This window comes from Schistocerca nitens, chromosome 10 (assembly GCF_023898315.1).
Source record: "Schistocerca nitens isolate TAMUIC-IGC-003100 chromosome 10, iqSchNite1.1, whole genome shotgun sequence".
NCBI classification, from domain to species: Eukaryota; Metazoa; Arthropoda; class Insecta; order Orthoptera; family Acrididae; genus Schistocerca; species Schistocerca nitens.
Window position 1 is genome coordinate 33,650,301 of NC_064623.1, and position 26,353 is coordinate 33,676,653.

A 26,353-nucleotide genomic window follows, 5' to 3' on the forward strand; every position below is an offset into this window, starting at 1 on the left:
ACTCACTACAGCTGTTCCCACAGCATCCATGGGAGGGTGTCCACACATATCACTCTTTATGGTGGACACCTTTACCAATTTTCTACATGTGACTCCTCAATGGTGTTCGCCACAATTGCAGCAATCATCATCAAAGTTCTGAGAATCATTACTCCCACCAAACTGGCCCCTAAAACCCTTGATTTAGAAAATACACAATTTATATTAACTCAGTTTGTATCTTTCTATTACAGAAGCTGTAATAAACATCTCATCACTTCACCATTGCACCCAGAGAAATGTTGGGATCAAGTTGTTAATAGGAACCTTTAATTAGCAATTGAGTAAAGTACTGCATATGACTGAAGGACAAAACCTTCAAACCCTTTTTGGCCACACACATATCAACAAGGAGCCTCGGCAGTGACTGACGACCACTGGTATCCACTTAGGTCACCAGCCAAACCCACATGTCCAGACAGCAGAGCCTGAATGAAATCGCTGAGAGTTGGGTGTTGGTGGACAATGGTGTCAGCCAGAGCAGATCAAGCAGCGTACAGGGCTGGCAGCCACGAAGTGGCTTCGTCGGGCTACAGTCACCGACTGGAGTGAACCTACATGAACTCGAGAACGTATCAAGGGCTTCCTTGGCAGAAGACCAAGTGATATATTGTTTCACCTGGGTTCTGAATGTGCAGACCAGCCATTGCACCTCTCCATTAGACTGGTGATGGAAGGGAGGGGCAGTAACATGCCAGACACCACTCTTTGTACGAAACTCTTCACAGTCTTGAGAAACCAACTGTGGACCATTGTCTGTCTCTTTGAGAGGGCCATGACTGTAGCCATCTTGAATGTGAATGGGGAAAGAACCTCACAAGGAAATTGAGAAAGTGTCAACCACTACAATCCAAAGGAGTTAAGAAATAGACCTGTAAAATCAACACTGATATGCTCCGTGGGTCACTAGGGGTTGGGGCCACAGAGGACGGGAGGCCTGTGTGCCACTTGATGGGTGGTGCACTGCAGGCAGCTGTCACTGAAGTGTGATCTCATTGTCGTTAGTGGGCCTAAACATGCGGTGACTGGCCAGGAATTTTGTAAGAGAAACACCCCAATAGTCTGGGTGGAGAATGCACATGGGATCATAACCGTGGATGCCAACTCTTCATGAGCCAACAGTAACACATAAGTAAGAACTGAGAGGTGGTGATGGAGAGCAAAATAATATAGCAAATGGTCTGAGGTTCGGCCCAAGCCAGCCATTGTGGACAAACCGAACAAGATGACGTAAGATGGGGTCGGACATGACAGCCACCGAAATCTGACAACTGGTTATGGGAGCATTGCTTTTCACAATATATATAAATGACCTAGTAGACAGTGTCTGAAGTTCCATGCGGCTTTTTGCAGATGATGCTGTAGTATACAGAGAAGTTGAAGCATTAGAAAATTGCAGCGAAATGCAAGAAGATCTGCAGCACATAGGCACTTGGTGCACGGAGTGGCAACTGACCCTTAACATAGACCAATGTAATGTATTGCGAATACATAGAAAGAAGGATATCCGCATATTTGTGTGCAAGAATGGCCTCAAGGCCATACTGGGAGAAGTGTGAGGCCAAACGAAGATGTTGGCCTGGTTGGAAGATAATCAAGCAAAGTGCCGAGTGTAATTTTGATCTTGATGATGTTTGGTTTGTGGGGCACTCAACTGCGCAGTTATCAGCACCCGTGATCTTAATAGGGCAAGGGTACACTCACAGGTGGGCTACCAGTGAAAAGGAACATCTTTATGTAAGAGGAAATTTATGGTAGTATGCAATCTTTCCAAGGAAGGCTTGCAACTCTTGACACTGGTAGGACATGACAAAGCCTCAACATGCTGGCTTAAATGCTTGATGTCAACATGTGAGACTCTCAAACCAAGCTACACAGACAGCTAAAAAAAATAAAAATGTGATTTGTCCAAGTTACATTTCAAACCAGCAGCCTACAGCACCATGAACAAGGCACTACAGTTCTACAAATGTTCATCTACTGAGGAACCTGATATCACAGTATCCACCCAGGTAGTTAATGCATCCCCGCACATGTGAGTTGCTCCAAAAGTCTTTTAATACATTGCATAGGTGCTAACCACACTAAAAAGCAGGTGCTGCTATTAATATAACCCAATGGGAGTGCTCACTATGAGGTCACATTTGGAATTATCACCTAGACGCAGTCTTAAGTAGACTTCTGACAAGTTATTTTGGAAAAATGTTGACCCCCCAGAAAGCCATGCTAAGAGTTCATCTGGACGGGGTAAGAGATATCGACAACAGACTGAATTTACAAACTCTTTAAAATCACCAGAGAGCCAAAGGTTGCCGTCAGATTTTTTGACAATTATCAGTGGAGTAGACCATTCACTCAACAAGACAGGCATGATAGGACCCTAAGATGCAAGTCGATCTAGTCCCAACATGACTTACTCCCATAAAGCCACTGGGCCTGGGCAGGCATGAAAAAAATGGGGCTGTGCCGTCGGTTGCACGGTGATGTGAGCCTCGAAATCAGTAGCACCCCCAAAAGCTTCCAAAATTAGGGAGGAATGTTCTGAGCTGACCATGTCCAGTTGTTGGTATAAAATTAATCAAATACCAGATGCATTTTGTCATTAGTAGAGAAACCAAAAATTATGAAGGTTAGGCACCTTCATAATTTTTGTTCCCAAATAAATTTTCAGTGTCGGAATCATGCACTGCGAGAAAAGTAAAAAGTTGAACCACTGTTTTGTACATTATGGAAGTAGGAAACTGTCACAATATTAGTATTTAATGTTTGTTGTAACTCATCAACTAACGAGCAACAGGTACAAAACCAGTAAGCCCAGATTCACATAGGTTTGAGACTTTAACACAGTACCAGCTGCCCTCTTGTCCACTAGCATTTTTGACATCTTGTCCATAACATGTACTTCAATGTAGGGTTAGTTTGGGGTTACCATCACTTGGGAAACATTGATCACATCCACATTTGGTGAAGGATGACCGAGCTTTGCACACAGACGCAGCATTGTCCTTTTTTTAAAAAAATAATGGTTATTCACTGCCCAACACTTCGGGCATGCGGTCCACTCATATTGAACAAAACAAAAGGCCGCATTAACATAGCCGCAACATCGTGTTACCCACCATGAGCTTACTGATAATGGTCAAGGAGGAGGAGAAGCAACAGTGACTACTTTACACCACACTACTTCTTGATTTCCTGTTGTCCTAGATACTTCAAAAGGCTTATCAATGTTCAGAACATCTGTGAGAGAGGGATTTTCACATTGTGAATAGTGGGCTCCATGTGGTTCCCAAGTCGTGCAGCGACCATAAACCATAAAATTACCAAATATGCAGCAACCAGTCACAAAATCATGTTTTAATTTATTCACTTTTGCAATCGATTTCAACTGATTAACAGCCATCATTGGTGCTTTCAACCAATATGTGCCCTGATTTGCAAAAATGAATAAATAAAACATGATTTTGCGACTGGTTGCTGAATATTTGGTGATTTTCATACTGAAAAGCATGTTCACAAATTTCCCTATCTGGGGCTAGGTGTATTATATCATCATGAACCCTAGAATCAGCATGTGTCCCAGTGGGTCTCATAACAAACTAGGAACAACAGCTAAGTTCATGAAGTTTCACTGCCAAAGCTCTGTACGACTGTTGCAGCCATTTTTAACAACGGTACAACTCACCACAAGCAGCAATAACTTTTTTACATTTGCAATGAAAATTGGAGAACAACCGACACATTTCATCAAAAGAGAGACTGGCAGGTTCCTGAAGAGGAGCTAGCTGACACACAAGGTGATAAACACGAAGAGAAACCGTTGACAAAAATAAAAATCTTACCCAAGTTGGTGTCAGTGATTGAAAAAGCTTGAAAATGTTGCCGATGGTGTTTTTCATGTGAATCCCAACCTTCCGCAGAATAATCATATAGAGGAAATGGTGAGGGTTGTGTTAATGATGGTGGAACCTGGCACATTGATGAGGCTGACAAAGTGTATAGTGCCACAGAGACAGCCTACTGCTGGTCGGAGAGAGCTCATTGTTGTTAAACAAGAGATTGAAGAATATTTTCCACTGACCTGCTGACTGTATATTGAACCAAGAAATGAAACATTAGGAGAATAACAAACTTGTCACCAAGTATTTTGTATCATTTTACAGATACAATATCAGAAGTACACATACAAGTTTTATTCTGCTTCCACATGAAGAGATTCACAATAACACTGCACGAAGTATGAAACAGTACAAAGTCTCAAATGTAGAACACGTCAATATACAGTCTTGTAGGTGAACATACAATAAGTAAGTAAACGTAACACCAGGCTCATACTGGGCTTTTGTGCACACGACATCGCTTATTATGCTGTCTGTCCAGGTTGTAAGGAAATCTCTCTAGGCCAGCCATTGAGGCACTTTTATCACACTTTGATTAAGTGTACTCACACTATAGGGTTAGAACAATTTACCTGTTAAATTGTCATTTATGACTGTCAATGAATACAGGCCAAACATGCTGGTGAATATTATAAACACCTGAGGTTTTAAAAATACTATGGAAAGGAAAGTTGCTACTCACCATAAGGCACAACAAGAAGACTCTCACAATTGTCATAGTCTTTTTGTTGTGCCTATCTGCGTCTCAGCATCTCCACTATATGGCGAGTAATGACTTTCCTTTTCATAATATTGTTACATTCCATTCTGGATTTGCCATTGTTTGCGCTTTTAAAAAGTAATAGGTACACACAACACTTTTGCGAATCATATCATAAAAATCACCATACAAATATTAAGACTTATTGAAGATCCTCAGAGAACAATAGTTCTCATCAAAATCTCACAACAGAACAGAACTTCCCCTTTACAAAAGGAGTAATAACAAAAATTGTAGGATGACTAAACAAAAGTGTGTAACCAAACATTACTTGCCACACTTTATAAATTATAGACATCTGCAATTAGAATTATCTTCAACATTCTTCACTCTTTTGCCCTCTCCCTCCGCTTATTATTTCATTTCATGTTCTGTGGTTCATTTGCATGATTAATCATAATGATGTGGAATGAGACAATTTACATTCATGTTACACGTTCATTTGTAAATATAGGCACATGGTTACCACTGAAATTATTTCCCTCTCTCTTCAACAGAACAAAGACATTAAAAATGACTTAGTATGTCAGATCAAATGTTGTCAAACTGACTACGTAGTCCAATTAAGATTAGGCCAACACTATCATTGTAAATGTTGAATATATCACATTCATGAACAGTTTTCCTACCTGACACCACTGTAGAACCTTACGTACCAAATCGCAACCTATTTATTTATGAAATACACCAACTAGACATTAGTGCCTGTAGACATTTTAACTTTTAGATCACAGAATGTCAAAAACATTATGAGAGAGAGAGAGAGCTGTTATTCTTAAGAAGTACATATGATGTACTTATTCCATCACCTCCACACTATGATAAGGAAATCGATTTTTGGTTTAAATGAGTATTATGATATGAGCAACAATAATGTCAAAAAATTCTGCACACAAAAAGCTCATAACCAATATTCTCACTTCCATGACACTACTTACAGTGCGAAACACGGGCAGTGAGGATGAACTGCAATTTTTTATTGAAGTCTTGGGATTTTCAGCTCCTGGAACTTGTGGTTTGAGATCAGTAAATCTTTCACTTTTCTCCATGACCAACCCCTTGACTTTAGAATAAAATTTTTGATCGTAACTTCCTGGTGGTGGTGGTGGTGCACAACCTGCAAATATATTACAAAGTTATACATAATTCTCCCATAGCTATGCTAATGTGATAATAAATAAGCATTTAAGGAAAAACAATACCGCTCAGAAATAAGACATTAAACAAAATAAAATTAATGGAAGTGAAGAAAGAGAGGAAAAAAAAAAACCTGTCAGGAGATTTTTATGGAGATAAAGCAATACGATACATGACAAATAGAAAAATAGCAGGAAATGCCAGATAATAGATACAGTTAAAAAGAAAAAGATCTAGTGAACATGAAATAAACAATTATCACATAACATCTATTAAAGCAAGTAATGCTCAACATTTAGAGCAATATAATTGTTTTAATTCACAAGAATTGGTAAGGTGTAAATAAGCAATAAAATCAATATCTCACATGAGTAGTCTTCAATAGTTTTCACAAGCTGGCCAATTGAAAAGAGAATAAGAAAAATGTGCAATGCATTAATTTCAACAACAAAAATTAAGTTGGTTTTAAAAGTTAGGTATAGTAAGAGAGTATCTAGTTTGTACTAACCAAAGGGGACTAAGAGCAGCAGCAAGTGAGTAGTCTACCAAACAATCCCTTATTACAGGTTTTGTTTTGTTTTGTTTTAGGGTGCAAAAACAATTAAGCTCATACGTGCCCCTGTCAGAAACTTGGAACACAAAGATGAAAAAGTTAAAATAAATGCATAAATAAATAAAAAGGAGCTAAAAACAACTACATGTTAATCCCAATCAACTGGAGGAAAGACAGCTAAAACCAGGGGCTTTCTCTCGGAAAAAGTCCATAAAATACGCTGCAGAAAAACAAAAGTCCTGAACTAAAGATTAAATGTTCTTCGCCATATTGCTACGATGGATAAAAAGTAAAATGTGGTCTACAGCCCACGTGTTGTTCGCTAAAATGGCTCTTAACTCAGACAGCAAATATAAATTAGAACATAAGTGGTCAGAATAATTGCATTCTGTTACCATCAATGGTTGATGACAATGATCACAAAGTGGTGGGGGATCACCACTTAACAAATGGCGATGACTACAAAGACAGCACCCAATATGCAATCTAACTAAAATGACCTCCTCATGGTGAATGGCTTAAGATGAAGTCAGCCAAGCTGCTGAGAGAGGTTTAATTCCTCGGAGATTGTTCCCATGAAGGGAAGACCAGTGGTGATGCCACGGTGACATCTGCTGACAGACAGCAACATAGAGAATATCGGAGGGAATGGAAGAAGTAGCAGGCCGAGGTACTAGGACAGCAGCAGCATCAGCAGCCTCGTTTCCAGTCAGATCACTGTGACCAGGGACCCACACTAACATCACAGTCGCTCCATCAAGAGTGAGCAAGTGAAAGCTTTCCTGCACCCATTGCACTAAGGGATGGCTGGTATACAGCTCACAGAGGCTACAAAGGGCAGTGAGAGAGACAGATGACAATGACACAATTGAAAAGCCTGACATCAGTGTACACAAAGGTACTATCACGAAGTTCTGAGAAAGTTATGGCGATACAGTGAGTCTGGAGTAGTGTCCTTAGGAAGCAAATGAAGTCCAAGGTGAACAAGGGCCGCCGCACAAAGAGAATGTGGTCAAGGGTTCACGCCCATTGGGAAAGTGGCACATAGTGTACAGTTCTGCTGCCAAAATCAATAGCCAAAAGCAAATTCCAGGACGTAACAGAGAAGAGGGGCACGCCCCCTCCTGGGAGTTAAAGGACTCATAAGATGGGTGGCCAGGCATGGCAGACAAATGGCATACGTAATTGCTGACGAGAAAGTCAAGTCAGTATGACAGTGGTATTTGACAGCTTCTGCATACAGACTCTCAACTGTACTAGTGGACAAGGCGCCAGTGGCCAAACAGATGCCACAATGGTGGATTGTATTTAGATTGAATAAGATGGAGAGACATGCAGATGCACAAACAAAACACCCATTGTCTTGTAAGGTAAAGGTGAAGTGCGATGAATGGAACTTTCTACGGTGCTATGGGACCTAGATCATGCTCTCGCTTCCTCGTGATCTTCAGCCACAGGGACAAAATGTTCATATTCAGATTTTATAAAACCTTTCTCTTGTGGGCAAGCACTTTCTCCTTCATACCAGTAAAAAATGGAGCACGGTGGTCTAATCCACTCCCCAGGAAGTACTGCTCAGGATACACAGGACATTGACAGACCATGTATAGAGGACCAAGAAAGTTTCCTATCAAGCAATATCATAGTAACAGTTTTGTTAGTGGAAAAGGGAAAGCCACTGTTGATGCTCCACGAATAAAGACGATCGAGACATTGTTGAAGATGCCACTCGAGGAGACAAGTCAGCGAGAACTGCAATATATCGCAAAATCGTGAATGAAAAGGAAGCCGGAGGCGGGTGACAGGTCGTGATAGGGTACACGGGGATAGCAAAGTGGACGACGCTCAGGATGGAAACCTGAGGCACATCATTTTCTCGCATAAAGGTGTGCGACGAGGAGAACCCAAAAGTACCTAGAAAACCGTCTTAAAAATTCCTGAAGGAAATAGGCCAGGCCGCCTCGGGAGACCTGTGTGTAGAAAGTATGGAGGATACCAGTCCTCCAGCAGGTTATCTTGGCTTTCTACAAATCAAAATACATGGCCAGTCTGGTATTTCCTCAGAAAACCATTCATGACACCGGTTGAGAAAGTGATGAGATGGTCTGCTGCAGAATGGTGCACTCTAAATCCACATTATGCAGTGGCTAGAGTGCACAGCTGGTGAGACAAATGGGCCAGTAGCTAGAAGGAAGGCGTTTGTTCTTACCAGGCTTAGGAATGGGTACGACAGTGGCTCCACACCACTGTCTGGGAAATGAGCCATCTGCCCAGATGTGATTGTACATATGGAGGAGGAAGTGCTTGTGCACAAGAGAAAGATTCTACAACATCTGAATATGAACATCGTTCGTCCCTGTGGCTGGAGATCGGGAGTATGTGAGAGCTGATCTAGCTCCTGCACTGTAAAGGTGGCATCGTAGCATTCATCGTTCGCAGACGAGAAGGGTATCATCCGAGATACTTCCACTCATTTCCAGTGGAGGAAAGCAGGGCGATAGTGAGTGGAGCTCGAAATCTTTGCAAAATAGCAGCCAAAGGTGTTGGAGATAGGAATAAGATCCGTAATGACATAATCTGCTACGGTCAGGCCAGAAACTGGGGAGTGGACTTTGGTCCCAGTGAGCCGTTGGAGGTTGGCCCACGGTACACGAGAGTGAATGGAACTGTTAAAAGAACTAGTCAATGAAATAAAGCTAACTTTTTTGCTATCCTGAAGAATGCGACAACACTGATCATGCAACTGTTTAGAACTGATACAATTTGCCGTCTTAGGATGATGTTTAAAAATGAGGAGAGCATGTCTCCACACGCAAACTGTGTCGTGGCATGACACAGTCCACCAAGAGGTCGGGACACAGTGCGGTGAAGTTGAAGTGCGAGGAATGGAACATTCTGTGGTGCTAACGGTAACATTTTCAACATATTCTACCTGGGATCACAACTAGCGAAATGATGTTTGTTAAAGATTGCCAGGGAGGAGTAAAGCCTCCCGCCAGTCTTACGAAACTTTCAGTTGAGTTTACGAGTAGGTGGTATAGGAGTCAGCAAATGGATAGTACAAGGGGCAAGGTCACTCGAGAACACTTCAGAGAGAATGGATCCCTTGAGACAACGTGCAATCCTGCACATGATGTCCAATGGGACTACGTGTGCATGGAGTCTGGAAAGAACGTGGGTGCTCCAGTGTTAAGGCAAATGAGGTCGAGTTGATTGAGATCGTCAGTCAAGAGGGCACCTCTCTGACAGGTTCTGGGAGAGCCCCAAAGGGGATGGCGTGCATAAAAGTCACCGAGCACCAAAAAGGGGTGTGGGAGTTGCTCAATTAGCTCGAGAAATTTTTTTTTTTTTTTTTTTGGATGGGGTTTAAGGGCGCTCAACTACTGAGGTCATTAGCGCCCAGTCACCGTTGTTAGAGCACAAGGGAGCTAGTAAAACTCAAGGGGGACACCAGAAAGACCTAACAAAGATGTAGATAAAAGAAGTAAAAAGGTTAGATGTCTTTGGACAAGCCAGTCAAAGATATAAAACGCAGAACACGAGCAGCTGCTCGAGCGTCATCAGCTAAAATATCTGGTAAGGTAGACGGCAGGGACAGGACAACACGAAATTGACTAAAACGGGGACACGACAATAAAACATGGCGCACTGTTAAGGCCTGTCCACAAGGGCACTGCGGGGCTGCGTCACCGGAGAGCAGGTAGCGGTGGCTAAACCGGCAATGCCCAATTCTCAACCTGGTCAGAAGGACCTCCTCGCGCCGAGATGGTCGGGAGGATGTTGTCCAAGGAGTTGGGACCGGTTTTACTGCCCGGAGCTTGTTTCCTTGGAGGGATGACCAAGCATCCCACCACAACGACACAAGCCTCTTACACACATCCCCCCGAACGTCCGATGACGGGACACAATGGGAGGCTGGCCGTGGCAGGAGGACTGCAGCCTTGGCTGCAGCATCCGCAGCCTCATTCCCAGGCACTCCTACATGTCCGGGAACCCACAGAAAGCTGACGGAACCACCATTATCAGCCAAAGAATGGAGGGACTGCTGTATCCGTCGAATCAAGGGATGGACCGGATAGGGAGCTTCAAGGCTCTGAAGAGCACTGAGTGAGTCAGAGCAGAGTACATACGATGAATGGCGGTGGCGGCGCGCATACTGAACGGCCTGATGGAGAGCGAAAAGCTCGGCCGTAAAGCTGGAACATTGGTCGAGGAGCCGGTATTTAAAGGTGGCGGCCCCGACGACAAAGGCACAGCCGACACCATCGTCAGTTTTGGAGCCATCGGTGTAAATAAATGTGTGTCCGGCAAGTCGAGCACGAAGTTCGACAAACCGTGAGCAATACACTGCAGCCGGAGTACCCTCCTTCGGGAGTGAGCTGAGGTCGAGATAAACCTGAACCGGAGCCAGGAGCCAAGGTGGTGTCGGGCTCTCACCCTCTCTGAAGGTGGTAGGGAGGGCAAAATCCAATTGTCGAAGCAAGCGACGGAAGCGGACTCCGGGGGGCAGCAGGGCAGACACATACAACCCGTACTGACGATCGAGAGAATCGGCGAAGAAGGACTGGTAAGAGGGGTGGTCGGGCATAGACAACAGCCGGCAGGCATACCGACACAGCAGTACGTCGCGCCGGTAGGTCAATGGTAACTCGGCAGCTTCAGCATAAAGACTCTGGACAGGACTAGTGTAGAAGGCTCCGGTCGCAAGACATATCCCCCGATGGTGGATGGAGTTGAGCCGGCGTAAGAGGGATGGCCGAGCGGACGAGTAGACGAAGCTCCCATAATCCAGCTTCGATCGGACTATGGACCGATACAAGCGAAGCAGGACAGTGCGATCCGCTCCCCAAGATGAACCACTAAGAACTCTGAGGACATTAAGGGAACGTGTACAACGGGCCGCCAAATAAGTGACATGTGGAGACCAACACAGTTTCCTGTCCAACGTGAGCCCTAGAAACTTAGTTGTGTCCACGAATGGGAGAACTACGGGACCGAGATGTAAGGATGGCGGAAGGAACGCTTTATATCGCCAAAAGTTAATACAAACCGTCTTCTCTTCAGAGAACCGGAAGCCATTTGCCACGCTCCATGAGTAGAGGCTGTCGAGACAACGCTGAAGGCAGCGCTCCAGGAGGCATGTTCTCTGGGCACTGCAGTAGATCGCGAAGTCATCGACAAAGAGAGAGCCTGAGACATTAGGTGGAATGCAATCCATAATTGGATTGATCGCGATGGCAAAAAGGGCTACGCTCAAGACGGAGCCCTGAGGCACTCCGTTCTCCTGGAGGAAGACGTCGGACAATACGGAACCCACACGTACCCTAAACGTTCGATCCGTTAAAAAGGAATCAATAAAAAGGGGCAGGCGACCGCGTAGGCCCCACCTGTGCATAGTGCGGAGGATACCTCCCCTCCAACAGGTATCATAGGCCTTTTCCAAGTCGAAGAACACGGCGACCGTTTGGCGCCTTCGCAAAAAGTTGTTCATGATGAATGTCGACAAGGTCACAAGGTGGTCAACAGCGGAGCGGCGGCGACGAAAGCCGCATTGGACATTAGTAAGTAGTCGTTGAGATTCCAGAATCAAGACTAACCGAGCATTAACCATGCGCTCCATCACCTTACAGACACAGCTTGTAAGAGAAATGGGGCGGTAACTAGAAGGAAGGTGTCTATCCTTCCCGGGTTTGGGTATAGGAACAACGACGGCGTCACACCAACGCATGGGGACTTTACCTTCGGTCCAGACGCGATTGTAGGTACGAAGAAGGAAGCTTTTGCCCGCCGGAGAAAGGTGTGCCAGCATCTGAACGTGAATGGCATCTGGCCCCGGAGCAGAGGACCGGGACAGTGCAAGCGCACGTTCGAGTTCCCGCATAGTAAAGGGGGCATTATAAGTTTCCAGATTCAGCGAGTGGAAGGAAGGTCGCCGAGCCTCTTCTGCCTCTTTCCTGGGAAGGAAGGCAGGATGGTAATGGGCGGAGCTTGAAACCTCCGCGAAAAAGCGGCCAAAGGCGTTGGAGACAGCCACAGGATCAACAAGGACCTCATTACCTGAGGTCAGGCCAGGTACCGAGGAGTGGGCCTTAATGCCCGACAGCCGGTGCAGGCTACCCCAAACGACGGAAGAGGGAGTAAAACTGTTAAAGGAGCTGGTGAAAGAGGCCCAACAAGCTTTTTTGCTGTCTTTAATGACCCGACGGCATTGCGCTCGGAGTCGTTTGTATTCTATATAATTCGCCAACGTAGGATGGCGGCGAAAGATGCGTAAAGCACGTCGTCGAGCGCGGACAGCGTCCCTACAAGCCTCGTTCCACCAGGGGACAGAAACGCGACGTGAAGAAGAAGTTGTACGAGGAATGGAACGTTCGGCAGCATTGATGATAACGGCCGTGAGGTATTCGACCTGACTGTCACAACTAGGAAAATCGTGGTCCGGAAAGGTCGCCAGGGAGGAGTAAAGGCCCCAGTCAGCTTTCAGTATGTTCCAGCTCGAAGGACGTGGGGATGGGGTGTGGTGCAGGAGACGAACGACACAGGGGAAGTGGTCGCTCGAATAGGTGTCAGAAAGGACATACCACTCGAACCGACGGGCAAGAGTGGTAGAACAGATGGAGAGGTCCAAATGGGAGTAGGTATGAGTAGAGTCAGAGAGGAAAGTCGGGGCGCCGGTATTGAGGCAGACAAGATTGAGATGGTTGAAGACATCCGCCAAGAGTGAGCCTCGTTGACAGGATGCAGGAGAGCCCCAAAGGGGATGATGGGCATTGAAGTCGCCAAACAATAAGAACGGCGGGGGGAGCTGAACGATCAGGTGCATCATGTCAGCCCGACTAACAACAGATGACGGCGGAGTGTAGATGGTACAAACTGAAAAAGTAAAGGCAGAAAGAGTAATGCGGACAGCTATTGCTTGGAGTGGGGTGGTCAATGGGAGAGGACGGTAATAGACATCGTCCCGAACGAGCAACATGACCCCACCATGAGCTGGGACACCGTCCACAGGGGTGAGGTCATACCGCTCCGAGGTATAGTGGGTAAAGGCAATACCGTCAGTCGGGCGCAACTTTGTTTCCTGGAGACCAAGGACGAGCGGACAGTGCAGGCGGAGGAGCAGTTGTAATTCCTCCCGATGAGATCGAATACCTCTTATGTTCCAGTGTAACAAGGCCATCGCTAGTCAAAAAGGAGGGGGAACGAGACGGGGGAAGAGCTGGTCACCTCGACGGCCGCGGAGGGCCAGGTTTCGAGGGAACAACGCTACAACCGGCGGGAGGCGGATCCTGTTCCATCGAGTCGTCGCCAGCTGCGGCCGCTGTCCCGGGTTGTGTAGTTTGGGCAGCAGCATTTGCCGGCGAGGGGCCAGCCGAGCGCCTGGCAGCTGAGCGTCCCGGCGAAACTGAGGACGGCCGGGAGCGGCGACTTACAGATGGAGCGTCAGACGAAACGCGCCGGGGTGGAGAGGGGGATCGAGATTTCTTCTTGGAGGCCTTCGTGGAAGGCCGAGGAGGCACAGGGATGGTGGGCTGGACCCGAAGGAGGTCCTCACGCGCGGGGTCCGTTTTGGAACGTCGGACCTCAGAAGCTGGGGTCCGGGACATTTCCCCGATGGACGCCTGAGAAGAGGAACGCTTCTCAGGTGGCGTGGGGGGAGGAGGAGGAGGAGGAAGGGTGGCCCTTGGGGCAGAGGGGGTGGCAGCCACGGGGGAGGAGGATTTGGAAGGGAGGGATTTGGGAGGCGGAGGCGGAGCCCCCTGATAGGTGGAGGAGGCGTAGGGGGGACAGGATAGGGGTGAGGATACCGCGGAAGGAGTGGACACAACTGAGGCAAAAGAAGTAGTCAATGGCACGGGATGGAGACGGTCATACTTCTTCTTGGCCTCAGTATAGGAGAGCCGATCCAAAGTTTTGATTTCCTGTATCTTCTTCTCCTTCTGATAGGCAGGGCAGTCTGAGGATCGAGGCGAGTGGACGCCAGGACAATTAATGCACCGAGGTGGTGGGGTGCATGTATGTTCCTCACGAAGAGGACGTCCACAATCGCCACAAACGGGCTCAGCCTCACACCGCGATGACATGTGCCCAAAGCGCAAACACCTAAAACAGCGCATAGGAGGCGGGACGTAAGGTCGCACGTCGCACCGGTAGCACATCACTTTTACCTTCTCCGGGAGAACGTCCCCCTCGAAGGCGAGGATGAAGGCCCCGGTGTCGATGCGACGGTCTTTGGGGCCGCGCTGGACTCGCCGGACGAAATGCACGCCTCGGCGCTCCAGGTTGGCCCTGAGCTCCTCATCGGATTGGAGCAGGACGTCACGATGAAAAATAACCCCCTGCGTTCTATTTAGTGCGAGATGTGGGACAATGGATACTGGGATGTCCCCTAGGCGGTCGCACGCCTGAAGCGCCGCCGACTGTGTGGCAGAGGTGGTCTTGATAAGAACGGACCCCGAACGCATCTTGCTGAGAGCCTCGATTTCCCCGAAGATGTCCTCAATGTACTGAACAAAGAACATTGGCTTGGAGGTGGCGAATGTCCCCCCATCGGTTCGAGAACAGACCAAATAGCGGGGGAAGTACTTCGCCCCAAGCCGGCGGGCCTGTCCCTCCTCCCATGGAGTGGCCAAGGGGGAAAGGGCAGGAGAACCAGGACTTGAAACGGTACCTTTTCTTTTGAAAGACGCGGCCGCAGAGCGACCTGATACATGTTGACGTTTCATCTGCGAAACGTCCGCCCCGATACCACCCACTCCGACCAGGGGCTCTCCCCACGGGCGCCACCCAGCCGCAGCAAGGGCCACCTGGCAGGATGACCATTGCCGGGAGTCCTGATGCCCCAAGGAGACGGGCATCTACTCCTTGGCCGACGTGGGGAGGGTGCAGCTCAGGTATCGGCAGTACGATCCCTGTGTTGTCAGGGGGCTACAACCTAGAGGGTACATGACGACCCCACCACAACGGGCTGGCTACCGTGCTGGATTTCTGGTGCCATGGAAAGTCCATCATGATCGCTGGTGCAGATGGAGATGCACTATGGGCGTAACTTTGACAACCCATCAGGCGTTTAGGCCCAATTCGAGGAATAGTGGGTATGGTTACAACGCCGGTGCAATACTGAGTGCCAAGGTCTAAGAGCACTTAGGACCAATGGTACACCACGTAAGGTGTCCTTCCCCAAAAGGCTCGTACTTCAGAAGAATTTTGAAAAATGTAGGTCAAACCCCAAGGGGGACCATCACATGAAAGGCCGAAACGGTTGAAACTCCTTTTAGTCGCCTCTTACGACAGGCAGGAATACCTCGGGCCGATTCTTACCCCGGACCCGCAGGGGGGGCTCGAGAAAGACTGCCCTGGTGACAATGAATGACAGAGGGATGTAGACGGTACAAAGATAAAAGGAAGTGAAGATGGAAAAGGGCGACTGTAACAGCTTGCAGCCGAGTATTCAGCAAGATGGTTTGACTCAATGTCATCCCAGACGAGCAGCCTGACTCCCCCGTGAGATGGAATGCTGCCCTCAGAGGGAAGGTCAAAAAAGACCAGAAAGAAATGCGAGAGGTCAAAGCGGTTGTGAGGACAATTGCATTTCCTAGAGGCAGATGGTTGGTTGTTTGAGGTTTAAGGGACCAAACAGCGAGGTCATCAGTCCCTTGTTTCAAATATACTCCATTCTGCTAACGGGACATCTCAGAAAAGTCAGAACAATAAAACGGAAAAAGGGAAAAAACGTAAAGAGCAGTCACGTTGTCATTGGTAAAAACGAATGAGGGAAGTCGGCAAGAGAACGAACCCAACACTATGCTGAAACAGCATAGGCAAGACCACCTGTGACTTAAAAGGTACAACTGCTATAATGCAGAAAATACGTATAGGAATAAAAAGACTAACCAAGCCTTAAAAAGGGTAAAAAGAGTAAAAGGGGAAGAAAAGAGGATTCCAGTCAGGGAGGTGAATCGGGAATCTCTAAACACTGCCTACAGTGGGAGACACCCAAACACTCACCGCCCTGCCCCAACACCAGAGAGATTAAAAACCTTAAAACTGAGAATAAAAACCACTCTCCCGGAGGAAACCGAGAACCAGAGAGACCATCCGGGAATCGTCAGCCAACATCAAAGGTAAAGTGTGGGGGAGTCTGTACTTAGTACGCAGAGCCAAAAGAAGGGGGCATTCAACCAAAATGTGGGCCACTGACTGGAAGGCTCCACAACCACATAGCGGGGGTGGCTCATCACGCAAAAGAAAACCATGGGTCAGCCTGGTATGACCAATGCGGAGACGACACAGTGTGGTCGAGTCCTTTCGGGAGAGGCGAAAGGAAGAACGCCATGGGCCTGGTGTCACCTTAATTGCACGAAGTTTATTAGACAGTGGAGTAGCCTCCCAAGAATTGGCCCATGACTGCGCGAAGTGGGATTTGATGTGAAGCCGTAAATCCGCTGCAGGAGGGGTTACAGGAAACGGGGGGTAAGTAACTGCTCCCCCAGCCAAACGATCAGCGAGCTCATTTCCCGGGATACCCACATGGCCAGGGACCCATAGGAAGTCAATGGAACAAGCAGCACGGTGAATATCAGCGAGATGGTCATGGATGGCAGAGACCAAGGGATGGCGCGAAAAACACCGGTCAATAGCAAGAAGGCCACTCATCGAGTCCGTACATAACAAAACGCGGTTGTGTTGGGATTGTTTAATAAAGGTAAGGGCCCGGGAAATTGCCATCAATTCCGCAGTAAACACCCCACATGTAGGTGGCAGCAGATGATTTTCCGTTCCAACAGAGGACGTGAAGGCATACCCAACATGATCAGCAGATTTAGAGCCATCAGTGTAAAAAACAACAGCATCCCGGAACTCCCATAAAATTTTGCGGAAAAAGGAACGAAACACAACCGGGGGGATGGAATCTTTCGGACCGCGGCGGAGATCCATCCGAATTCGAGGCCGAGGAACTAACCAAGGAGGGGTGGAGGGGAGGGAGCGAGGAAGACAGGACAAAGAAGGAAGTTGAAAATCACGGTAAAGAGACGCAAGGCGCAGCCCAACCGGTAAACCCGCCCGAGGGCGGGAGTCGGGTGGGCGACGTCCATGGTCTGGGAACAGGATAGAATAGGAAGGATGAGAGGGAGAAGAACGGATAGTGAGGGCATAAGACACCAGAAGCTGGGACCGCCGAACAGAAAGGGGTGGGATCCCAGCTTCAACCAGGAGACTATCAACAGGGCTAGTAGGGAAGGCACCGGTGGCCAAACGGATACCACGATGGTGGACTGGATCCAGCACGTGCAGAGTGGAAGGAGCAGCTGAACCATAAACTTGACAACCATAGTCCAAACGAGACAGAACTAGAGCACGATAAAGACGGAGGAGGAGAGAACGGTCCGCACCCCAAGAGGAGTGGGCAAGGAAGCGAAGGACATTGAGTTTACGTAAACATCCTACCTTCAGGAGTCTGATATGGGGCAACCAAGTGAGCTTGTTGTCGAAAAGAAGACCCAGGAAACGAAACTGTGAAACCACAGGCAATCGTTGTGCAGCGAGATAGAGCTCTGGATCAGGGTGGACCGTAGTACGGCGACAGAAGTGGACCACCCGCGATTTTAAAGGAGAGAATTGAAACCCGTGTGAGAGGGTCCATGCAGAGGCACGCCGTATAGCCACCTGGAGCTGCCGTTCTGCAGATGCCATCGAGGAGGAACTAACCCAAATGCAGAAATCATCCACATACAGGGCAGGGGCGACCAAGGGACCGACAGAGGCCACAAGTCCATTGATAGCAATGAGGAAAAGAAGGACACTCAAGACAGAACCCTGTGGGATGCCCGTCTCCTGGGTCTGTGGAGAACTAAAAGCAGTACCAACTCGAACTCTGAATGACCGATGGATCAGGAACTGGCGGATAAAAGTCGGGAGTGCGCCCCGAAGACCCCACTGATGAAGGGTTAGTAAGATGTGATAGCGCCAGGCCGTGTCATAGGCCTTGCGAAGGTCAAAAAACACTGCAACCAAATGGCGGCGCTGGGAAAAAGCCTGCCGAACTGCGGATTCCAAGCGAAGTAAATGATCGATTGGAGATCGTCCCTCTCGAAAGCCACACTGGTAAGGGGACAATAGATCCCGAGATTCGAGGACCCAAGTGAGCCGACGGGCTACCATCCGTTCAAGTAACTTACAAACAACATTGGTCAAACTAATTGGCCGATAGCTGTCAACAGATAGGGGGTTCTTACCAGGCTTAAGGACAGGAACCACAATGCTATCCCTCCACTGAGAAGGGAAGTCACCCTGGAGCCAGATACGGTTAAACACCCGAAGAAGATGTTGCCGTTGTGGAGCACTGAGATGTTGAAGCAGTTGGTTATGAATGGAATCTGGGCCAGGGGCCGTATCATGAGAAGAAGATAGAGCAGAAAGAAATTCCCATTCAGTAAAAGGTTCGTTATAAGATTCTGACTCACAAGTGGTGAAACATAAGGTGAGAGCTTCAGCCTGCTGTTTGTGATGAAGGAAAGCAGCGGGATAGGAGGCTGACGCCGATGCCACTGCAAAATGGGTCGCAAGATGTTCGGCGATAACTAATGGGTCCGTACAAATGCCATCTGGGAGGTGAAGGCCTGGTAGGGTGGACTGCCGATGGCAACCTTGGAGAGAACGAAGTGTAGCCCATACCCGTGACAGAGGGACAGTGGAACCAAGGGAAGAAACGAATCGTTCCCAACATATCCGCTTGCTCTGTTTGATTAAATAACGGGCTTTAGCGCGAAGTCGTTTAAAAGTAGTAAGGCTGGCTACGGATGGGTGCCTCTTGAAGTGTTGCAAAGCTCGACGGCGATCACGGATGGCAATGGCAATGGCCGGACTCCACCACGGGACTTGCCGGTGACGAAATAGTCCAGATGAGCGCGGGACAGCAACGTTAGCAGCGCGAACAATCGCGTCAGACACGTCACGTAGGACGTCATCAATACAACCCGACAAAGAGGGAGAAAACTCGACCTGTTCAGTGTATAGAGGCCAATCGGCGCGGTGGAAAGACCAACGAGGTAACCTGTCCATCGGGGAGCGCGAAGGGAGCGTGAGAATCAACGGGAAATGGTCACTATCACAAAGGTCGTCGTGTGGCGACCAGTGTAATGAAGGGAGGAGAGAGGGAGAAGAAAGAGAAGGATCAATGGCAGAAAAGGTACCATGACCAGCACTGAAATGAGTAGGGGAGCCATCATTAAGAAGACACAGGTCGTGGTCTGCAATAAATTGGTCTATAAGAAGACCTCGTCTAGATGGAAAGGCACTGCCCCACAAAGGATGATGAGCATTAAAATCCCCAAGGAGGAGGAAGGGAGGAGGAAGTTGCTGAAGAAGGGTGGTTAAGGCAGCAGGTGTAAGAGCCCTGTCAGGAGGGAGATAAAGATTGCAAACGGTGACTGCAGAGTCTAAGTGGACCCTAACAGCAACCGCTTCCAATGTAGTTTGGAGAGGAATCCACGTGCAAGCAATGTCGGTACGGACCAACGTACAAACGCCACCAGAAGCCCGCAAGGGTCCGACCCGATTGCGACAGAAAACACGGAACCCACGGAGGGTCGGTGAGTGAGCATCAGTAAAATGTGATTCCTGGAGAACCACACAAGCTGCAGAGTAGGACGAAAGAAGGGATTTCAATTCCGGAAGGTGTCGATAGTAGCCATTACAATTCCATTGGAGAACCACAGAACGATGGTTTAAATGAGGGCTGAACACGCTAAATCCAGTCATACTGCCGGGTCCCCACCCGTCACAGACAAGGAGGGGGCGACATCCATAAACGACAGGTCAGAATCCAGTTGTGAAGTCGGGGAAGGGACCTCCGGTGACACCAGAGGCTCTTTGTCCCGGGACTTATGTTTCTTCTTCTTTTCAGGCTGAGATCGAGGAGGGCTGTGTGGCACAAAGGAGCCAGCTGCAGCAAGATCAGGAACAGAAAGAGACTGGGCGACCTGGGGGCCGACAGACCGCGGCTCTCGCGGTCGCCGCGCGGCAGCAGACCTTTGACCTGGAAGGTGCCGGGAAGGGGCATCCCGGGAGAGGCGCCCCTGACCGGCAGACGCCGAAGGAGTGGGACACTTCTCCGGCTGGGGAGGGGGAGCAGCACCCAGAGGAGAAGGTGTGGGAGCCGCAGGGGAGGGGGGGAGGAGTGGGGTCCGGGATGGGGGTAAGGAAGGGGGGGGAAGGGGGGAAGATGTAACCAAGGCGTAACTTGATGTCATAGACACAGGGTGCAGTCGTGCATATTTCTTACGGGCCTCTGTGTAGCTTAAACGATCGAGGGACTTATACTCTTGGATCTTTTTTTCTTTCTTATAAACTGGGCAATCTGGTGAACGTGGAGAATGACTACCACGACAATTTACACATACAGGAGGGGGAACACAGGGACTCCCCTCATGGAGTGGACGTCCACAGTCACCACAGAGAGGGTCCTGGGAACAGCGAGAAGACATGTGGCCAAAACGCAAGCACTTAAAACACCGCATAGGAGGTGGGATGTACGGCTTCACATCACAGCGATAGACCATAATCTTAACTTTCTCAGGAAGGGTATCCCCTTCGAAGGCCAGGATAAAGGCACCAGTATCAATACGGTTATCTTTAGGACCCTTCTGAACACGCCGAACAAAGTGAACACCCCGCCGTGCGAGATTGTCCCGAAGTTCCTCATCAGTTTGAAGGATGAGGTCCCTGTGGAAAATCACACCTTGTACCATATTTAGAGACTGGTGAGGGGTAATAGACACAGGAATTGTGCCAAGATGGGTACAGGCACGAAGGGCCGCAGATTGGGCAGCTGAAGTAGTTTTAATCAGCAACGAACCCGACCGCATCTTGCTCAGGGAGTCCACTTCGCCAAACTTGTCTTCAATGTGTTCCACAAAGAATAAAGGCTTGACACTGGTGAAAGTATCTCCATCAGTCCTGGTGCAAACTAGATAACGGGGGAAAGGTTTTGCCCCTAGACGACGGGCCTGACCCTCTTCCCAGGGGGTAGCCATGGAAGGGAAGGCCGAAGGGGCAAGAGAAGCAGCACTTGAGGAATCAGTACCACGCAGAGAGACGGCCGCAGAACGGCCAGAGTTTTGGACCCTTATGCGTTTCATCTGCATAGCGTCCGCCCTGATACCACCCACTCCGATCAGGGGCTCTCCTCACGGGCGCCACCCAGCCACAGCAAGGGCCGTCTGGCACGGCGGCCATTGCCGGGAGTTCCGATGCTCCAGGATGACGAGCAACCACTCCAAGGCATGCATGAGGAGGTCACAGCTCAGGTATCAGAAGTGTGATCCCTGTGTGTTCAGGGGGCTCAACCAAAAGGGTACATAGCGACCCCACCACACGGGCTGGCTACCGTGCTGGCTATGCACCCTAGCATCAGACCACGACGTGAAAGAAAAGGTGGAATGTACTAGGAGGGCGCACGTCGGAGACACTAGGTAAGGTGCTCTTCCCCAAATGGCTCACACTACGGAAGAGAAATTTTGGAATGGAGGTCAAACCCCAGAGGGGGACCAAGGAATGCCAAAAAGAGGAGATAAGTACGCAACAAAGCCAGAGAGTAAAACCAACAGAACCAGGAGGATAGCGGGGCCAACATAAGCAAGGACACCAATAGTGGGAGAGGAGAGGGCGAGGGGAAAGGAGCATGGAGGGGGAAAGGAGGGGAAAGGAGGGGAAGGAAAAGGAAATGCAGCCCGGGAGAGAAAGAAGGCTGCAATGGCTCGGGGCCCCGTGCTCGCCACGCACGTATCCACAAAAGAGTTGTGGACCCCCTGGGGGGCCTAGAGGCAGAGAACAAGTGGACCCCGCGATTCCAGAAGCAGCCATAATTCTTCCTTGTTGGATCTAACACACTGACCATTCCACTGGAAGAGAGTTATGAAGGGGAAAGGGGAGGAGGGATATAATGAAGGGGCATCATGTTGGCAGCTGCCGAGTGCTAGCCTTCAGAGGCACACTGCTACAGGATGCAGAGGGTAGAGGATCCTGCTGTATGAGACTTACTGAGGCATCGGCTGTCTTCCTTGGTCAGTCTGCGGATTCCAGGGCAGAAAAATGGCCGGTGCTGCTCACTGGGAAAATGGAGGTCAACCGGGTGAGGCTATCACCCAGTGACACCGTTGCACAGGATCTCCAAGTCATTGAGGGAGAAGACCGTTTGCCTTTGTATGATTTCTTGGAGCCTTTGCAGTTTGCAGATGAAATTCAGATGTTTATTGGCTGGAAAGTGTAAAAAGTATTTACGCCAGTATTGTGCCTGTCCTCTCCAGCCTGCTGGTTGTGTAGCAAGGGATTTCACAACACAAGGCAAAAATTTAGTGGCATGTTGCACAGCTGGAGGAGGAGGAGGAGGAGGAGGAGGAGGACGAGGACGAGGACGAGGACGAGACTGGAATGCTATCGTGACACTAGGAGATTTTCAACCACGGTCAGTTGCAGAAGCCAATCTCCATAAGCGGTTTCCGCATAGCCTGTTTGGCCAGCTTGTCAGCAGGTTCGACGCCTGGGATTCCAATATGACCTGGGCTCCAGACAAACAACAATGAACGACTGGACCATTCCAAGGCATAGATGGACTCCTGGATGGTCACTACCAAAGGATGATGAGGGTACACTTGTCAATAGCTTGTAGGCTGCTCAACGAGTCAACAAAGAAGAAAAGACTAACCAGGGCATGAACGGATGTGCTCAAGAGCACGAAATATAGCCACTGGCTCGGCAGTGAAAACACTGCAGCCATCGGGCAACAAATGCTGTTCAATATGTCCTCTATGGACATAAGCGAAGCAGACGTAATCATCACCCATCGAGCCATCGGTGTAGACCCCTTCAAGGCCTCAGTGCTTGTCAACAATCTAGAGGAAGTGGCAGCGGAGAGCCACGGGGTTAACCGAGTCCTCGAGCCGTGTGAAAGGTCCAGGTGAAACCGCGGCCTAGGTGTATACCGTGGAGCCTCAAGTATAGGTGGTAAAGGCAAAGACTCCAGTTCGGAAAGAAGGGATCATACACGAACTGCAATTGGAACCCCTGACCTGGGCCGCCAATGCAGGATATGAACCGGCTGTGGGTGGGAAAAGGAGACCATAATTCGGATGGGCAGGAGAACTATTAACGTGTGCAATGTAACTGGCCAGCAGTTGTGCATGCCTAACCTGCAATGGAGGAACTCGTCCTAAAAGCTCTTGACATTAGGCGAACACCACAGTGGTGCTCTGGGTAGAGTAAACGCAATGCTGAGGGCGCCACTGAACCATAAACCAGACTCCCATAGTCAAGGCAGGATTGAACAAGGGCTCTGTAGAACTGCAGCAGCAATGAGCGATCTGCACCCCAGTTGGTGCTGCTCAGGCAGCGGAGGATATTGAGGTGCTACCACCACTTCCGCTTAAGCTGACGAAGGTGAGGAAACCGAGTCAATCGGGCATCGAAAACCAGTTTTGTAAATCAATAAGTCTCCACTACATACAGTGGATCATCATTAAGGTATAGTTCTGGTTCCGGATGAACGGTACGATTCTGACAGAAGTGCACAACACACGACTGTGGCCGAAAACTGGAAAACATGGACTACAGCCCATAACTGCGCCTTGTGGATGGCTTCCTGTAGGCGCCGCTCAGCAACAGCAGTACTGGTGGAGCAGTATGAAATGCCGAAGTTGTCTGTATACAGAAAAGGTGAGACGGACAGCCCTACAGCTGCCGCTAGATCATTAAAGGCCACTAAAAACAGAGATACCCTCAATACAGATCCCTGCAGGATCCCATACTCCTGGATATGGGGGGGGGGGAACTATGGGAGGCACCAACTTGGGGATAGAAAGTACGAAGCAACAGGAAATTTTGGATAAAAATCGGGAGCGGGCCTCGGAGACCCCACTCGTATAATGTGGCAAGGATAGGATAGCGTCTGGAAAAGGCTGTTCGGATGGCAGACTCGAGGGACACGAGATTATCAGTGACAGAGCGACCCTGGCAGAAGCCACTCTGACATGGAGCCAGTAGGCCATGTGACTCCAGGACCCAACCCAACTGCTGACAACATACATTCCAGCAGCTTACAAAGAACATTGGTGAGGCTGACGGGCAGATAGCTATCCACATCAAGCGGGTTTTTATCAGGTTTGAGCACCGGAATGATGGTGCTCTCCCGCCACTGCGATGGAAAGACGCCATCACACCAGATCTGATTGAAGACGACGAGGAGCTGTCACTTTTAGTCAGATGAGAGATGTTTAATCGTGTGACTGTGGATCCGATCTGACCCAGGAGCAGTGTCGGGGCAATGTGCAAGGGCACTGAGCAGCTCCCACTCTGTAAATGGGGCGTTATAGGATTCACTGTGGCATGTAGTGAACGAGAGAACTTTCCCTTTCAGCCGCTGTTTGAGAGTGCAAAAGGCTGGGGGGGGGGGGGGGGGGGTTAATTCCCTGATGGAGAGGCTTGAGCATAATGCTCAGCAAAGTTCTTGGCAATCACATTTGCATCGGTAGATAACACGCCATTTATGTTAACACCGGGAACCTGGTACCTGAGAACACGTCTGATCTTTGCCCAGACTTAGGAGGGTGACGTATGGTACCCAATTGTCAAGACATATCTCTCCCAACGTTCCTGCTTCCGTCGTTTGACAAGTTGGCGAATGCGGGCACGGAGCCGTTTTAAGGCTACGAGGTGCTCCAGGGAAAGGTGCAGCTTATGCCACTGTAGAGCTTGCCGACACTCCTTAATTGCTTCAGTGACTTCTGGTGACCACCAAGGGACTGCCTTTCACCTGGGGCACCCTGAAGAGGAGGGATCGCGTTTTCTGCCACAGAAAGGATTTTTGTAAACTGCTCAACCATCACATCAATGTTACCGTGTGGGGGAGATACAACGGTGACAGCAGATGTGTAAGTTTCCAAGTCTGCCTTGTTTGAAGCCCATCTGGGCAGCCGCCATGTGCCTGACGATGGGGCAGTGACAGGAAGATGGTGAAGTGGTCACTACCACACAGGTCGTCATGTGCTCTCCAGTGGATAGAAGTCCTGGGCTGCAAATTGATAAATCAATGGCCAAGTAACTATCATGAGCCACCTGAAATGTGTGGCAGCTCCAGTTTTTAAGAGGCAGAGGTCGAACTGAGGCAGTAATGTTCTGACATCTCTGCCTCGGCCAGTAGGCATGGTGCCACCCCACAAGGGGTTATGGGCATTAAAATCTTCCAAAAGTAGGAAAGGTTTATGGAGTTGATCAATCAGTGCAGCTAATACATTCAGGGGTACTGCACCATCCAGAGGGAAATATACATTGCAGACAGTTACTTCCTGTGTCATCCTTATTCTGATAGCCACAGCTTCAAGAGGGGTTTGAAGGAGCACAGTTTCACTACAGACTGAGTTTAGGACATAAACGCAAGCTCCACTTGACACTTTATTATAGTCGCTACTGTTCCTGAAATATCCCTTATAGCTGTGGAGGGCAGGGGTCCGCATTGCCAAGAACCAGGTTTCGTGGAGGGCAATGGAGAAAACAGGTAAAGCTTAATAGTTGCCGTAGCTCAGCTCAATGGTGGTAAAAACCACCGCAATTCCACTGGAGGATGACATTGTCATGAGACTGGGAAGGCATGGAACATTCAATGAGGCAGTTTACACCTCAGGGTCACCTGCTGCCACCAACTTATTGCCTGTGCAGTCTATATCCATTGTGTCTTAGGGTCTGGCGAGATCCCGGTCCTCAGCGGACGCCAGAATCTCCACCTCATCTGCAGATGCAGAGCTTGTAGGCAGCGGTAGTGTGGACGCCACTACACATTCCTTGGTCTTGGGAATCCTCGTTTTGGATTTCTCTCACTACTCCTTGGGTTTCCCTGACTGGGAGGACTTCACTGATTCAATCTCCAGGACTGAGGATGAGCATGAAGCCCTATGACCAGCTGCTTTTGAGCTCTTC

General features: G+C 48.9%; 1 protein-coding gene across 1 annotated transcript in view; it reads right to left on the bottom strand.

The window, feature by feature from the left end:
* The window catches only part of LOC126210503 (centrosomal protein of 128 kDa-like), a 133,966-nt gene that overhangs the window by 64,293 nt on the left and 43,320 nt on the right, over window positions 1–26,353 (bottom strand). Inside the window, exon 2 of the mRNA XM_049939748.1 lies at window positions 5,637–5,815. Coding sequence (XP_049795705.1) covers window positions 5,637–5,747 — 111 coding nt within the window. The 5' untranslated portion in view covers window positions 5,748–5,815. The remainder of the gene's footprint in view (window positions 1–5,636; window positions 5,816–26,353) is intronic.